The 17901-nt window shown below is 44.6% G+C and overlaps 1 protein-coding gene across 2 annotated transcripts in view; it reads right to left on the minus strand.

Annotated features, from left to right (window-relative positions):
• Positions 1-17901, minus strand: part of SHROOM3 (shroom family member 3) — a gene marked incomplete at its 5' end in the record, with an annotated part of 281625 nt that overhangs the window by 195018 nt on the left and 68706 nt on the right. For both annotated transcript variants that reach the window (XM_081100888.1, XM_081100887.1), the window contains one exon: positions 4001-4155. In XM_081100888.1, coding sequence (XP_080957014.1) covers positions 4001-4155 — 155 coding nt within the window. The remainder of the gene's footprint in view (positions 1-4000; positions 4156-17901) is intronic.

Here is a 17901-nt window from a genome sequence, read left to right on the forward strand (position 1 = left end):
ATTTCCATTTTATAAATTAAGAAATTGAGGCAAGGGAGGTTCAAGGTCACACAATTTGTAAATGACAAGGCCAGGACTGTCTCCTGTTCTGAGAAAAGAAGTAACACAAATCTGATGTCACCACCCACTAGAAGGCATAACCAGAGGCAGTGTGACTCCCTTTTCACAGCAGGAAACAGGGTGGCCCTCTTCAGAGGTTAATCCGTCACCAGAGTCCTGTCAAAACACATCGGGAGCGTGGATTCCTCTGCTAGTCCTCAACAGGTAAATGTCAGTGTTCTAAAGTTGGGACAGAGTGGGTGGAGAGAACCAAGATGGCGGCATAGGTTAACGCCGGAGTTTGCTGCTTTGAACAACTACTTCAAAAGTGAAACTAAAAGACAGAGGGACATCACCCAGAACCACTGGAACGCTGGCTGAGTGGAGGTCCTACAACTAGGAGGAAAGAGAAACGCATACGGACACGCAGAGGAGGCGCAGTGCTGAAGTCAAATTCTGAGGTGCGGAGTGCGCGCGCGGAGCGGGCTGGCGGCGGAGGGCGTGGTTGGCGTTTTCAATCGGGAGGGAGTCGCAGACTCTGAGCTCCAGATCCGGGCGAGTCTTTAGGGACCCAGACTCAAACGGGAGAAGCGGGTCTGCCTGGCTTCGGTCAGAGCGAGTGCAGCTTTCTCTCCGAGCTTTGCAGCCATTGCTGGGACTCAGAGAGGCAGAGCCCCTGGGGACAGGACTGAGAGCGGCCATGACTGCTCTCTCCGGCCCACCCTGTTGATCCTGTGTGAACCGCCCCGCCCAAGCCCTGCACACAGGCATTTGCCGGATAGCCTCAGGCAAACGCCAGATTAGCACCTCCCTAGAGGACAGAAGTTCTCTCACTGCTGACACAGCTGATTCTCATAGCCACTTGGCCTGGAGGTCAAACCCTCCCTGGAATTAGCTACAACAATCAAAATTTAACTATAAGACCACGAACAAAGACCACTAGGGGGTGCATCAAGGAAGCATAACAAAATGCGGAGACAAAGAAACAGGACAAAATTGTCAATGGAAGATATAGAGTTCAGAACCACACTTTTAAGGTCTCTCAAGAACTGTTTAGAAGCCGCCGATAAACTTAATGAGACCTACAAGAAAACTAATGAGACCCTCGATGTTATATTGGGGAACCAACTAGAAATTAAGCATACACTGACTGAAATAAAGAATATTATACAGACTCCCGACAGCAGAACAGAGGAGCGCAAGAATCAAGTCAATGATTTGAAATGCGAGGAAGCAAAAAACACCCAACCGGAAAAGCAAAATGAAAAAAGAATCCAAAAATGCGAGGATAGTGTAAGGAGCCTCTGGGACAGCTTCAAGCGTACCAACATCAGAATTATAGGGGTGCCAGAAGATGAGAGAGAGCAAGATATTGAAAACCTATTTGAAGAAATAATGACAGAAAACTTCCCTCACCTGGTGAAAGAAATGGACTTACAGGTCCAAGAAGCGCGGAGAACCCCAAACAAAAGGAATCCAAAGAGGACCACACCAAGACACATCATAATTAAAATGCCAAGAGCAAAAGATAAAGAGAGAATCTTAAAAACAGCAAGAGAAAGAAACTCAGTTACCTACAAGGGAATACCCATACGACTGTCAGCTGATTTCTCAACAGAAACTTTGCAGGCCAGAAGGGAGTGGCAAGAAATATTCAAAGTGATGAACACCAAGAACCTACAACCAAGATTACTTTATCCAGCAAAGCTATCATTCAGAATTGAAGGTCAGATAAAGAGCTTCACAGATAAGGAAAAGCTAAAGGAGTTCATCACCACCAAACCAGGATTATATGAAATGCTGAAAGGTATCCTTTAAGAAGAGGAAGAGGAAGAAAAAGGTAAAGATACAAATTATGAACAACAAATGTGCATCTATCAACAAGTGAATCTAAGAATCAAGTGAATAAATAATCCGATGAACAGAATGAACTGTTGATTATAATGGAATCAGGGACATAGAAAGGGAATGGACTGACTATTCTTGGGGGGGAAAGGGGTGTGGGAGATGCGGGAAGAGACTGGACAAAAATCGTGCACCTATGGATGAGGACAGTGGGTGGGGAGTGAGGGCGGAGGGTGGGGCGGGAACTGGGAGGAGGGGAGTTATGGGGGGGAAAAAAGAGGAACAAATGTAATAATCTGAACAATAAAGATTTAATTAAAAAAAAAATGTTAAAAAAAAAATAAATAAATAAAGTTGGGCTTCGGGTTCCAATGTCAAAGTGAGTTCAAAACCCTCAACACTCTCTGGACTCATGGAATGGCCTAGTGTTCTGAGCCTTCCTGCCCATCTGTTTGAACTCAGCCGTCATGTCTGGGATGACTGCTTGCTTTACTCAAATCTTGAGCCACAAGGAATGGGCCTGGAGTTGGCCAATAACAATGTAGTAAGCAACATCAGGAGCATCTGTTGTTACCATGTTAAAGATGAGAAAACTGAATCTCCAGTGAGGTTAAGTAATTTGCCCCATGAGAAGGACAGCCCTGGAACCTGACCCCAGACTGATCCGACTCTGGCACCCATCCTCTGAGCCACTCTGTATCACTGGCCACCAGAGAAACAACCAGTTAGATGGCTCTGAAGAGAAAACAGGCAGCCCAGCACACGGACAGTCACTTGGATCTGGGGACGTGGTAGGACCACACCCATGGCTGTGTTTTTGTGGCTGGGAGGAGCTGCCGCTCTCCTATGGCTCTCCTATGTGAGGGCTCACTCAGTCAAGTCTGAGGAATGAATGGATGCAGGAGTGAAGGATCCTGTAAGAGACTATCTGTGCCGTGATGAGAAGATCAGCTAACTTTTCACCCTTAAAAATAGTGTGGCTTGATCTAATGACTCCTAAATTTCCAGGCAACTTGAACAGTCTCAGATGTTATAATATTTAGTTGGCAAGTAAGGCAGCCAAAATCTGATTAATGAAGAAATACTTTTTAAAAAGTAAAATGTGCCTGGCCGGTACGGCTCAGTGGTTGAACATCGACCTATGAACCAGGAGTTCAGGGCACTTGCCTGGGTTGTGGGCTTGATCCCCAGTAGGGGGCATTCAGAAGGCAGCTGATTAATGATTCTCTCTCATCATTGATGTCTCTCTCTCTCTCTCTCTCTCTCTCTCTTCCTCTTCCTTCCTCTCTGAAATCAATAAAAAAATATATTTTTAAAAAAGTAAAATGTGTAGGCCTAGGGCTTAGCAGGTCAAGGAAATGCAGGTAAAGTGAAACCAGGACATCTAGACACTTTTCTGTCTCTTCCACCTATCAATCCGCTCAGGTACCTTCAGTAACCTAGTTACCTCTTACCTATAAAATAGGGACAGTGAAAGCTGTCTCACTGGGTTCTTGTGCAGGTGAAATGAGCTAACATATGTCAAACACCTCGAGAAGTACTTGGTTAGTAATAGTGATTTAAAAAAATTAGAGTTCTTCCCCTTTCTTTAACTAATTCTCTCCACCAAGAGGGAATTGGTTTTCTGGGAGCAGGAAACTTCTTACTTTCAGGCATTAAAACCAATCACAACCCAAACCTTTTCCAACAAAGGAACCACCACTATCACAACCAGAAAAACAAAGCAAACAAAAGAAGGAATTTGCTTGTTTTGGTGACCACTGTGGTGTAGGTGAGCGAGTGGAATGTCACCTAACGCTCCAAGCCAGCTGCTTTCTCTGGTCCCACAATGAGACAATGCTTCATCTAGCTCTCACCACACCCGGGATCAGGGTCACTTTTCATCAAGCCCAGAAATGTGGAAGTACAGTGAGGGAGAACTCTGCCAAGCCGACCTGCTGGAGCGGCCAGTGTTTTAATATCTTCACCCAACTTCCTTCGCACATGCCACAAAATGGGCAAGGAAAAATGGGGCAGAGGCATAATGATCCCCAAGATGAGGTTTAAAGAGCCAGCTACCAGCCATGGGGCAGGCTGGGGGCTGTGTAGGAAGCACAGTGAGCACCAGCCCACTTACCTGCGGACCACCAGCCGGAGGGTCTTGTAGGATCCTTTCACCAGGGAAACGGCCTCCCTTCTGGAGCTGCTCAGCACGACCTCATTGATGTGCACCACCTCGTCCCCGGCCTGCAGTTTGGAGCTCACCAAATCCGCTTTGCCCCCTTCTTCAATCTGCTCAGAGAGAGGAACAAACCACGACTTAGCTGCCCTGGGCGCGGCCTGGCTTCTGCAGAGCCCCAAGGACGCGCTGAGACCAGAACCCACTCGCAGGGTAAGCTTTGAGCAAGCAGGGCCTGGCCTCCTGTTCCCACACCCTCCACCCTGCCTGCCCACAGTGCACGCTCAGGAACATTAGCTGAAGGAATGAATGATCTTGGTTTCCATCCAGAAGCCACCATCCCAGGGTGCTGACGGCCCTCAGCCCTTTACATCTTCAAGTCCCAAAGTCCACTCAAAGCAACTCTTTCATTCCTTAGAAGTTGAGTTCTTCTTACCTTATTTTTGGGTCTATAATCCTAATTCACCAGGTTAAAGGCTGCTGTGCCAGTTTGTGGACATTTAGGATTCCGCGTTCCCCTCCTCCTCCCTTGCTGGCCCTGTCGCTGCCTTTCTAGTTGACAGCATCAGTGTCAGTGGATAATTCTTTGTTGACCACTCGGATACTAAACTTGCTTGCCAAGAAAGTTGAAGCTATTGGCTAAAGCAAGGCTGGGAATTACCTTAATCCTTGTTGTCTCTATTTATTATCACCAATGATAAATTGAGATGTCGAGGTGCTTTTGCTGATGCGCTGGTAACAAAATCAACTTCAATATACCAAGACTAACTAAATGCATAAATTTTTAGTTGATGTCAATGATTCACACAATCTATCTGAAAATCATTATTATGACTTTAGCGATATTTACAAAAGGTTTAACTATCGTTTTTCTGGAACTATTCATCAAAGAGGATTATACTTCTAACTCCAAGCCCTGCTGATACTGTCTGTCAACAGACTCAGTGAAAAATAAAGGTTATTATTTTAAACCTTTGGACCAATTCTTCAGCAGCTAAAGAGGTCACTGGTATTTGTTTGTCCAATTTCACCTGTGTAGAATTTACTTATTCCAAGAATGTGATTGTCAACAGTTTAAATGACTTCAGATAATACACCAGGTACAACTGGGTGGGAAATCCCTAAGCCCTCAAACTAGATGAATATACACCTGGAAAATTAGCATGCTTTTCCCTTCTCAAATCCTGAATGTATCCACACCCATAAGATTAAATTGATTTTGCTTTGATGACCAGGTGACATTTGAACCATTTATAGTCTTTTATATTGTTGTAAATTTAGCACCTACTATAGTGCCTGCAACAAACCTGGAGAAGTTGATTTAAAAGAAATAAAAGCAGTCCTGGGCGATATGCTATGATAGAAATACATTCGAAGTAAGTAGAGGCACAAAGGTGTGTGTGTGTGTGTGTGTGTGTGTGTGTGTGTGTGTGTGTCCATGTCAGCAGCTGGGTGTGGTGTTGGAGAGGCAGGAAGCTAGGCCTGGCTCCTTGTCCTCTCTTTTAATTCTTCTAATCCAATCTAGAGGAAAAAGAGTGAGGCTGCCATTTGGGGGCTGGTCCTATGTTCTGCTTCTCCAGGGTTTGTGCCCTCCAAACTGAAATACCTTCACCCGCTTCCTCGCCAGCCCTGTTCCCATCGTACGTCATCAGCTGCAGCATTGCCGTGATCACAAGCATATCGTTGGCAGCAACATAGTGACCTGTTCCAACCTCAAGGAGATCAGGTCACTCCCCTCTGCGTGACCCTACTCATCACACTCAGAGTAGAAACCCAAGTCCTCCCTGCATGTGGGTATTCCGGACACACTCCCGTCTCAGTCCTCGTACATGCTGTTCCCTCGGGATTTTATTTTCTTTCTCCCTAACCTCCTCACCATGCTTGCTACCAGTTGTTGAGGGCCCTCTGTGCTCCCATCACTTTTTTGCATTATCTTAAAAGTCTCAAAGATGCTATCATCTTTTTATATAAGCATGAACACCAAGCTCAGAGGACGCCCAGGACTTGCTCAAGGTTGCAAAATCAGTAAAGCAACAGAGCCCAGCCTGGAATTCAAGACGGACTTCAGAGGCCACACTCTCCAGCCGCCGCCTCAGAGACTCCCATGGAACTCTGTCACCAGGTTACCACCTCTTCACGGGTCTGCCTAATCCTCCGAGCGCCCCAGAAACCTGACATCCAATATTTTTTGTGTTCTGACTTCTCTTTCAGAGATACTATGAATTCTGAAGGTATTATATTGCCCCAGTTCAACAGAATTCACAGCTTACACATGAGAAGAAGAGTGGGCCCACACTGCCATCAAGTCAGGGTTGGCCTTGCAACATAAAACTGAACATGCAATGACTTCCATTTCTGTGCAGTCCTATCCCGAGCTCTGATTACAACGTGACTCGCCCTGCAGAAGGCCACCACAACTGAATTTCACCGGCACTCTAACGTCTAAACTCGTGAATGACCCTCCCCTGCTTTCCTGGCTCCTTTCATTCCTGGATGATGACAGGGAGGAGTATGGGGAAGGAGGAGTAAGTCAATACCTCACAGTCAATGCAACCAATGTGCACTTTGTGTGCTGTTTGTGCAGTTGGTGATCTGAGGAGAAATGTGTTCTCCCAAAGTGCAAAAACTGTGTTAAAGCAATAAGAAAAATACAGAAAGATAAAAAGATAAGTAGATAAAGGAATATATTAAGAATCTCTCAAACAAAGCTTGTAAGTGTTGCTTTTTATTCACTGGGGGTTATCATTACTCACAGCCTAGAAATTCTTGTTTTAAACTGTATGTAAAGTGGGGACAACACAATAGAGTAGAATAAATAAAAGTTCCTCCCAGGAAGTATATCTTGCTCTCAGATCCTGTGAAGTTAATAAGCATTTTTGGAACCCAGAACTAACTGCTGGACTTCAAACGAAACAGAAACATTGTCATGGGTTGCTCAGAGCGATATGAGGTACACATGTAATGGCCCACTCTCCCCACCTGCTTCTCACCTCACTGGCGTTGTGCTGTTGAAACTGTCTTTTTGGGGTCAGAAATGACTGTGTTGCAGTAGATGAAAGAACACTGGCTTAGGAGTGTTCTGATCATCCCGATTCTGACCCTTTTGATCTGAGGGCCCCGAACGAGTCTCTCCTCTATAAATAAACACGGGCACCATTGTTTCTGTGCAGAATGATGAGACAGTGCCAGGGACGGAAACGTGTGTTCTCACACTTAAAATAACCAGCAGGGAAAATGCCTTAGTTTTATTTTAAATTGGAATACATATACAACAGTTCCTATTAAAGATGATATACCCCGTTTCTTTTATTATTTTCTAAATAGGAGACAGTTTATTTCCAAGTTTCATAACGTGGGCGGCAGGCACAAGAACAGAAGTGGAAGCAGTGTGTGTGTGAAAACTGGGAGCGCGGGAGTCAGACCAGCATGGGTGTGACTCTCATGCCAAAGCTGGGGGATCCTGGGCAAAATACGCCTCCCCCGTGAACACCCATTTCTTTAGCCTAACGGGGAACGAGAAGGCTAACCACACAGCGTTGGGTGAGGATCAAGTGAACCAGTGCGCAGAAGTTTCCTGACACGCAGCAGACTCCATGGAGGTGTGTTTCATGGATTGTGGGGTTTTGCAGTTTCCTGGAAGAAGTTCAATACTTTTCTGACTTTACATCACAAGAATACACGTTGTTAGCTACTACAGAGGCCAAGGGGAAGACATTTGCTGGCAAGAGATGAGGTCAAAACAAGAGTTAACTTGATTTATATGTGAAATAGGAGACAGTCTTTCCTTTGGAGGGAAGCTTTTATTTCAGAGAGTGGTCTCAGGGCAGGAAGTTACCCAGTGACCCTACGGACCCTCCAGATGAACTGAAGCCCCAGAAAACCGAGACATGCCCTCAGATTTACTGCTAATGGGGAGGGAGGACCAGATCTCAAACGTCGGGTAAACGTTAAGCTTCACTGAGGTCACAGCAGCCGCTCGACCTTCCTCACTGCTGGAAGGAAAGTTCACAGCCCCTGGTTCCCCCAAGATGATTGATTCACAAAAAATAACAAGTTTGGGCCCTGGCTGGTGTGGCTCAGTTGGGTGAACGTTGTCCCATGCACCAAAAGGTTGCCGGTTCCATTCCCAGTCAGGGCACATGCCGGGATCGCAGGCTCCCTGGTGCAGCGTGTGCAAGATGCAGCCAATCGATGTTTCACTCTCACATTGATGTTTCTCTCTCTCTCCCTCTCTAAAATATCAATTTAAAAAAATCTTTAAAAAACAAAACAGAAGAACAAGTTTGGGGTGATTAAAAAGTTGAGTAGTCATATTCATATATGTATTTTACAAAAGATTTAAGGCAGCTCCTGGTAAATATAAAGAATAAATAGTTGAGGGAATCTGAACAAAAAGGGGAAAGTAATAAAATAAAAACCCAGGATAAGATTAATGGCAAGAAATGTATTCCATACACGGGGATTTTTATTATCCAGGTCTCCACAGTTACAAGGGAGGTATCATAATCTTCATAATTCAAAAATACTCATGAGTGAGGAGACCAGCTTTACATAAGGCCTCACTCAAGCAGCCCTTGCAGTTTGGTACCAGACCTGTCTCCTGTTATTGCATCAAAGTTTTTGTCAGAATCCCGGATATGGGGTTGCAAATAACCAAAACAAAAAGCAAATACCATGCAAATCAACTGCATAGTTAACTTACCTATCTTTCAAAAGAGGCAGGATATAAAATAAAATGCAAATCAATTGTGTAGCTGACTTGCATATAAAGGATAAAACAGTAAGCCATCTTAAAATTATGTGAGAAAATTAAGATTAAAAGTCCATGTATTTAATTCTTCATTCTGAGGGTTAGCACATGATTGCAATTGCCACTTACTTTTTTTTTTTTAAATAAAATTAAGGTTGAATAAACTTATTTTCATAGTCGTTTGTTTTGTTTCTCAATGAGGTGTAATCTAAAATCATATTTTGGTCCTTGTTTTAAAGTGGATTTCATTAGGCTGATTTTCTCTTTCTAGGATAATTGTCTGCAGATTATAAGAGTGGAGTGGAGAGCAGTTTGGATCTCAGCTTCTTGGTGGCAAAAGCAAAAAGGAAACATGCTTAGTTAGAAAATAAATACCTGTGCTGTTTTCTTAAAAATATGTTTTTATTTCTTTCAGGAAGAGAAAAGGAGAGGGAGAGAGAGAGAAACATGGGTGAGAGACAAACATGGATCAGCTGCCTCCTGATCCCCTACTGGGGATCAAGCTCACAATCTGGGCATGTGCCCTAACCTGGAATCCAATCAGTGACTGCCTGGTGCATGGGTTGATGCTCAACCACTGAGCCACAACGGCCCAGGCACCTGTGCTGTTTTTGATGTGCAGCTGGGAGTACAGGAATGCAAAGGACCTACAGAATGCATCAATCTACACCATCCTATATAATTAAAGGGTAATATGCAAATTGAGCAATGGAACGATCGGTTGCTATGATGTGCACTGACCACCAGGAGGCAGATGCTCAATGCAGGAGCTGCCCCCTGGTAGTCAGTGTTCTCCCACAGGGGGAGCGCCGCTCAGCCACAAGCTGGGCTGATGGCTGACATGCGCAGCGGTGGTGGCGGGAGCCTCTCCCGCCTCTGTGGCAGCTCTAAGTATGTCCGACTACAGCTTAGGCCCACACTGCTAAAGGGTGCAGGCCAGGCTGAGGGACCCCATCCCATCCCCACCACCACTGAGTGCACGAATGTCGTGCACTGGGCCTCTAGTTTTATATAGAGGACTTGCAAATCCGTGGATTTTGGTATGCACGGGGGTCCTGAACCAATTGCTCGTGAGTACTGAAGGACAATTTATGTTTTGGGGGAGTTAAAAGTTATATGTGGATTTTCTACTGTGTGGGGGTCAGCATCCCTAATGCCCACATCGTTCAAGGCTCAATTGTATTTGTTTCCTAAAGTTTCCCAAAGTTTTTTCTATGGTTTAGGTTTGTGATACTGGAAAAGCTTTGGCTCCCAACAAGCAGAACTATAATATGACAAGGGTGGCTATTCTCATTGCTAATGTCTAGAGGGACTCCCTTTGGTGTCTATGCAAAAGAACCTCAGTGGAGGCTGAGCTAGAAAGAAACTGGGTAAGAAAACTCACACAGGCTCCCCTCCTGTACAAGATAACAATTGTGTTCTATTAGTTCACTGTGAACTACCAACATTTCAATGCATGACATTCCGGAGGCCACAAATTTACCTGAGCAGTAACCTGCAAAAGGATTTCTTCACTCAAGCGTTCTGAACAATGATTTGTTTATTTTCATTCTATCAGAGCCATATGGTGGTTAAGCTTGGGAATGAAACTGCCTGGATTCAAATCCTGCCCCCACGCTTAGAAGATAAGTGACCTTCGATAAGTTATTTGACCTCTCTGTGCCTGTTTCCCTTTCTGTGAGATAAGGATAATAACCCCCTACATAGGATTATTTTGAGGATTAAGTTAATGCCTGCAAAGTGTTTAGAAAAATGCCATTTAGTAACTACTCAGTAAATGTTAGTTACGCTCAGTACCTTATATTCTCTTCCATAAATGAGGAATACTAATACCTCTTTTATATACCTTACAGGTTATTTAATAGATTAAGATTAGAGAAATTTTATGAAACACTTTGAGAAGCATAATATAGTACTCTATAGAGTGATTCTATGACAATCTGGAAGTCCGCTTGATAATTTTAACCATCCCAAGAGGAAGGCTTCTGATTAGAAGCCAGACATGGAGCTGCTGAAAGCTAGAAATGAAACAGTAGAAGCAGTCTCAGCATAAAAGCAAAGGGAGAAAAAATAGAGGGAAAGAGAAAAGAGCATGTCTGTTGTGCCTACTAGCTCTTAAAATCTGGACACTCATAATGTCATTTAATTCTCTCCCACACTAATGAGGTAGGTATTTTGTCTACCACAAAACAGACTCAGAAGATTACGTTGCTTGAAGTCACAAAATTATAAAGAGCAGAACCAAAATCCAAATCCAGATCTGTACAAAGCCAAAGCACATCACACATCCTCCCACCCAACTATAAAGCATCCCTTGACAAAAATAAAATCATTCACCGTGTTAGTTTAACCTAAACCACAGAGATGGCCAAAAGGATGAGCGTGACCATGGAAAGGTTACATGTTAACCAGTTTAGTGCTCTACTAGTGGGGAAACTCATTGAAAGGAGATCCCCAGGAGGCTGCTGGGACACTGCAGCCATCCCAAGACGCAGCTCTACCACACTTGGCTGCATCCTCAAAGATGGCCCAGTGAGTAGATAATGGCGCCAGAGAAAGAATAAATATGTGTTACGTAAGTGAATAAATGCATGAAGAGAAAATACAGTAGGCCCCTCATTCTTAAGGACATTTGAAGTCCTTCATAAACACCCACATTCCAGAACAATCTCTCTAACCCACCCCAGCTCTGCTAACAGACTCCCACCTGCAATGCGCTTCCTTGCTGTAGTCATCTGCGAACTCTCAGGTCACTCCTCATTCCCTGAAGACTTTTACCCCCGGCTCAGGTCAGACCTCACACCAGCACTACTCTTTCCAACGCACTTGATGCCCATAACCTTGCAGATGATCCTCCAGTTTTCGGGCTTCTGTTTCCCTTGACTCCCTCCTACAAGCCATCGCAGGGACTTGCTTCCATGGTCAGACCCTAGCTCTTGATATTACCAAAGTGCAAAGCTTCCATGCACCCAATTTCAAGCACCCCACTCTCTGACCACCATCTTATTTTTTGATTTTCTCTAGTAACAGCTTTATGGAGATACTAGAGGCCCAGTGCATGAAATTTGTGCACTGGGGGGCAGAGTCCCTCAGCCCAGCCTGCACCCTTTCCAATCTGAGACCCCTTGGGGGATGTCCGACTGCTGGTTTACACCCTATCCCTGTGGGATTGGGCCGGGCCTAAACTGGCAGTCAGATATCCCTCTCACAATCCGGGGCCACTGGCTCACAACTGCTCACCTGCCTGATTGCCCCTAACCACTTCTGCCTGCCAGCCTGATCACCCCCTAACCGCTCCCCTGCCAGCCTGATTGACGCCTAACTGCTCCCCTGTCAGCCCAATTGCCCCCAACTGCCTTCCCCTGCTGGCCATCTTGTGGCGGCCGTCTTGTGATGACTTGGGGGTGGCCATCTTGTGACCACATGGGGGTGGCCATCTTATGTGAGGGTGTGACAGTCAATTTGCATATTACTATTTATTATATAGGATAATTCACATGCCATAGAACTCATCATTTTAAAGTATACAATTCAATGATTTTAATGAGTTCACAGAGTTGTACAACTGTTACCATAATTACCATTAGAATATTTTAGTCACCCCTCTCCCTCAAAACCATATATATTAGCCTTCACCAGATTGAATCCATCAGCAAAGCCTAAATTGTTACCTTCAAGATCTGCTTACCTCTCACCACCTACACTGCGACTGACCTGTTCTGACCTGCCACCGTCTCCTGCCTGGATTTTCTCGTGGGATCCTAACTGGTGTCCCCACTTCTGCCCATGTGCTGCTTCTGCTCACTCCACACTCCTACCCCACAATGTATTTTCTTTCCTTCTTTCCTTCTTTTTCCAGCTTTATTGAGATATTGATGTGTAACATATGTCCATTTAAGGTGTATAATATGATGATTTTACTATACATAATGTATTTCAGCACAGCAGCCTTTTAAAACTAAGTCAAACACATCACTCCTCAGCTTAGAACGACCAAATGGCTTCCCAACCCACTTAGAGTAAAAGCTCAAGTCCTCTCAATGACCTTCAAGACCCTACACAATCTCACAGTCTCCCCTTTGAATCTCCTTGATCTTTTCTTCTGTCCCTCTCCCTGGGGTCACTCTGCTTCAGCACCTGGCCTCCCTGAGACTCCCTGAACTGTCCAAGTGCACATCGGCATGGCCTTCACTTTTAGTGGTTTTGTTGTTGTTTGGAACACCTCTCTACCCTCAGGTATTCATGTTTAGCAAAGGCTGTTTCAATTAAAAAAATTGCTGGGGCAGGATTGGGGAGGTTGGAATAAAAGAGAGAAGAGAAAAGAAAAACTATATATAAACTTTGAAGCTCTCTGAAGGCCAGGGTCTAGTTGCCTTATTATTTGGTACATCCTGTAGGATGGCTATGTATACATTTTACAAATGAGATAATCCAGACATGGAAAGATTAAGCCATGATCACTAATAAATCTCTAGTAAACAGTGGAGCTATGTGTCTAATAAAAAAATCTAACCTCAAAAATCTACCCTTGGCCCATAGCATCACTGATTTCTAGCTTCCTAGTTAGTTGAGAGCAAGCTAGGAATGGATGCTTATTACAAAATTTAAATATTTATAAAAGTAATCAATTCAGCTTATTTTTGTAAGTTATTCACCCTGACTCTACCCTAACTCTACCCTAAAAGGAAACTTCTGTGTGTTCAACTGAGGTTTAATGAGGTTCCAGAGATTCCTGGCAATTTTTCAACTAATCATCTGGGATCATTTTCGCATGATAAAAATTCCACCAAGCGGCCCACTGCACACAGATGCTTGTCAGCAAATTTACTCCTAAGTTGCTACTAAGGAGACATAAACAGAAGGTCCTGCCAGTGAAAGAAATGAAAGAAAAACAAGTTATTAATTGCTTTACTCAGCAATACCATTTCCCAAAACTCCGTGATGGGTGGCCCAAATATTTAGAAACCCATGCGCCATAGACCTTTTAAAACAAGTTGTACCCCTGGGCCTGGAGCAGATGCCTGAGAACGCACGGGGTGTCTGGCTCCCCTTTTTGATGCTGCTGAAACCCACCCCCACATCCATTATCTTTCCATTATCAGCTTGGCATTGCTGCCCCAGCTCTGGTTTATTCTTCTCCCCTGACCTCTGACTTATGTATTTGCTTTTCCCTGTCTGGAATCCTTGCACCAACTAACTTCAATCAGTCAAAAACTCTGTGCTGTAAGGAGGGAGATGGATGTGGGGGGGAAGCGATAACCAAGTGACTCATATGGAATTGTTTGCAGCCTGCCTCCCAGCCAGCCTTTCCCCACTTATTTTATGGTGATGGGTTATTCATTAAATGACCCTGAACCAGAAGTGAGAGGTTGGTTTCTATTGAAAGTTGGCCTTATATAAATATTAAATCAGCTCAGTAAAATAGCTAATTTAAAATATCCTACCAAGTCTGGTTTCTACTTCCTATAGTTGAAGCTTGGAAATGGAATGGTAGTCAGGATATTATTGTACAGCCCCCTAAGTCCTATTCATGGCCTCCCTTATAACTATAACTTCCAGTCAGGAATGTTTCCCAGTTGCTAAGTAGTCTAAAGTTAACCAACATAATCTGAATAACAATCCTGGGAGGTCAATTAGTATTATGCATATTTTACAAACGAGGAATGTGAGAAAACTTGGCCCAAAGTCCAATATAAAATACTAGTGGCCCAGTGCACGAAATTCATGCACGGGGGTGGTGGTGGTGGTGGTGGAGGTGGTGGTGGTGGAGGTGGTGGTGGTGGTGGTGGTGTCCCTCAGCCCGCCTGCACCCTCTCCACTCTTCCCCTAACCACTCTGCCTGCCAGCCTGCTCGCCCCCAACTTTCCCCCTGCTGGCCTGCTCTCTCCCACCTCCCCTCCCCACTGGCCTGCTCACTCCAAATTGTCCCCCCTCTGTCCTGATCACCTCCAACTGACCCCCACTGATGGCCTGCTCACTCCCAAATGGCCCCCCTGCTTGTCTGCTTACCCCCAACGGCCCTGCCCCCCTTCAGCCTGATCACCCACAACTGCTGTCCCATCCTGGCCTGATCACCCACAACTGCCCTGACGTCTTGGCCTCTAACCAGTTCTCCCTCAGCCCCAGCACCATGGCTTTGTCCAGAAGAACGTCTGGAAGGTCTCCTGGAAGGTCTCCCAGTCTAATTAGCATATTACCCTTTTATTAGTATAGATGGGGAGGAATTGGAATTGAGGCTCAGTTTAAGCACAAAGTCCATAGGCAACACATTTACCGGTGGCTAGCAACATCCAATGGAAATGTTCATCTCACTGGTTTATAAATAAACCAAAGTACTGAGCACCTGCTCTGTGCTGGGCTCAGAAGATACAAGAGCATTTGTTTTTCACCCCTTGCCATCTAGCTGGAATTGCAAGGCCTATAACGAAGTAAGATAATTAGCAATGCAAGGTAACATACTTAAGTGTCGAACATGAATTAGAAACAGGAAATGCCGTTGTGTTCAGACCAGAGTCAGCACTGGTTCCCCACCCCTGGTGTAAAGTATAACCTATACCTCCCTCACTGTTCAAGCAACAAGTATCATGATAACAGCTAATAGTTTGTAGGGCTTGTCATGAGCTAGGCACTGTATTAAATGCTTTATATCTATTAAGTCATTTAATCTTCACATAACACTATGATGTAGCTACTGTTATTATTCACATCTGACCAATAAGGACATTGAGACAGAATGAGGTTACAAGAGCAAACTCACAAACAAATAAAACCCCACTTGTTTCCAGTCATACAGCTCATAAATATTAGAGGCAGGATCTGAATCACACAGTTTCCAGAGCCTGAACAGTGTCTGAACATTATATTAGACAGAAATTGCTCTAAGTATTGAAAACAGAGGAAATGTAACACAGGGAATTAGTCATGTAGGTAGTGGATGAACTCCCAAGCCACGGCAAAAAGCCACTGACACTCCCACACCCAGGGGTCTGTCTGGTGTGGCCATGGCAGGCAGGATCTGGTGTTGTGGGGAAGACACAACCACTGTCAGAGACAGTCTCTGAGATGAGTAGGTAAGAGAAATACCTTGGCTTTGTCTTCCTCCCACCCTCCATCCGTCTCACATTGGCCAACCCCACCAGAAGCCAGTTGACTAGGGAGACTGAGAAGGTTAGCCCACAGGGGCAGCCTCCTTGAGAAGCCAGAACTGGCCTCCAGGCCATGAAGACCCAGGACAACAAGCAGCACCCATCAGAGATTGTGCTCCTCTTGTGACCACTATGAGAAACTGCAGACTAACGATGCTGACCCCCGCTGCAGTACCAGACAACAGAGACAAGTGCTGCCCTTTGGTGTCCCATCAAGGTCTAGGCTCCATGAGGATACCACTCTTCTGCTAACTTACTATTCTCCAAATAAGTCTAAGTTAATCAGATTGGGTCACAACATTTTTTATGTCTCAATTGACAATGACAACAATAAACACTTTTTGAGCCTCTGCTTTGCATCAGACATTGTGCTAGGTCCTGGGGATACAGAGCTCAAAAAGGAAGAGGCCCTGGATGTCAAGGAATTCTCCATCAACAGGAAACTAAACAAACTAAACAAACAATTTCTCTGCCTTGTTGTAAGTGACCACAGTAATCACATATGTTTGAACTTGGGAGCTCCAATGCGGGTAACACCCACCCCAATAGCCTGGAAATTCAGGAAATAAGATTGTTTCATGAGAGTTTAATCTGTAAAATCAATCACAATGGATCACAGTCGAGACAAGCAAAGACAAATAAAGGAGATAGAATAACCTCTGAGGCTCCACCTCGCTCTGAAGTCCTGGGACTCTGTGCTCTACACACACACACCAGAGGCCACCTTCCAGTGCACCTGTTGCAACTACACATTGGGGCATGTCTTTCTATGCATAATCTCATTTATTGGACCTCTGGGTCTCTGAATTTCACTCATGGATACTTTATAAGTAACTAGAGGCCTGGTGCACGCATTCATGCACTGGTGGGGTCCCTTGGCCTGGCCTGCAGAGATTGGGCCGAAATCGGCAGTCTGACGTCCCCTGAGGGGTCCCAGATTGCAAGAGGGTGCAGGCCAAGCTGAGGGACCCCACCAGTACACAAATCTGTGCCCTGGGCCTCTAGTATATAGGTAATTTTGCAGGTGGAAAATTATGCAAGAAGTTATTTGTTCTACCTAGGGTCATAGAGCTAAATAGCTGCAAAGAAGGCATGTAAACCCAGTCTCCAGATTCCCATCTGTGCTCTAAGACACTACCCCAGACACAGGACTTTGTTCTGCAGTTACAAAAATAAAACTTGGCTGAAGCAAGACTCCCTTAATTTCCACTTAGTTGACAGCCTCCCAGATTGTGTGTGAACTCTTCTTAAAAAATATTAAGTGGCTAGGGGACATCTGTAATACTTTCAACAATAAAGGTTCTTTAAAAATTAAGTGAATGTAATATGTGGTTATTTTTCACACTCAATCAACTGATGGGGTCAAGAAGAGAGGGTGGTGGTTTTATGTTTATCACTGTTTTTTAAATACAAACCCTTTGCAGGGTGCATTGCTTGTAAACATTCTGCACCAGTTGTGAGCTCATTCTTGGCTTTTCCACAACAGTGTTCTCGAAGATGATGCCCAGAGACTCTTCACCTCTGTCTTCTGCCCACACTCATCTACCCCCCGGGAGACTAATGGGAACAACCTGGAAACAGGCGTTAGCGTGATGAGAACAGTGGCTTCCGACTCCAGTGACACCTGCCTTTGGGTTTCTCTGGGAAATCACTAAGCCTCCCGTAGGTATTGTAAGTGTCCATTTCAATTTATGATTTAACTATGATTCTGCTTTTTATAGACACTATTGCCACCTCTCTGACCCTAATATATATGTCCCTACAGTAAAGTTACATGGAGGAAAGGCTGGGTTTTAAACCAGAAGTAATTGAATTTATCTTGAATTTGAAAGATTGAGTTTTCTATTACCAACTAGAAATTGGGGGTCATGAATTAATTTAATTCAATTTTAGGGAAATAAAATTACCTTTTAGCTCACTTGACATTTATGCCATAGAAAAAATTCACTCCCTCAACACATTTT

This window comes from Myotis nattereri, assembly GCF_964212035.1.
Source record: "Myotis nattereri genome assembly, chromosome: 1".
Classification (NCBI taxonomy): Eukaryota; Metazoa; Chordata; class Mammalia; order Chiroptera; family Vespertilionidae; genus Myotis; species Myotis nattereri.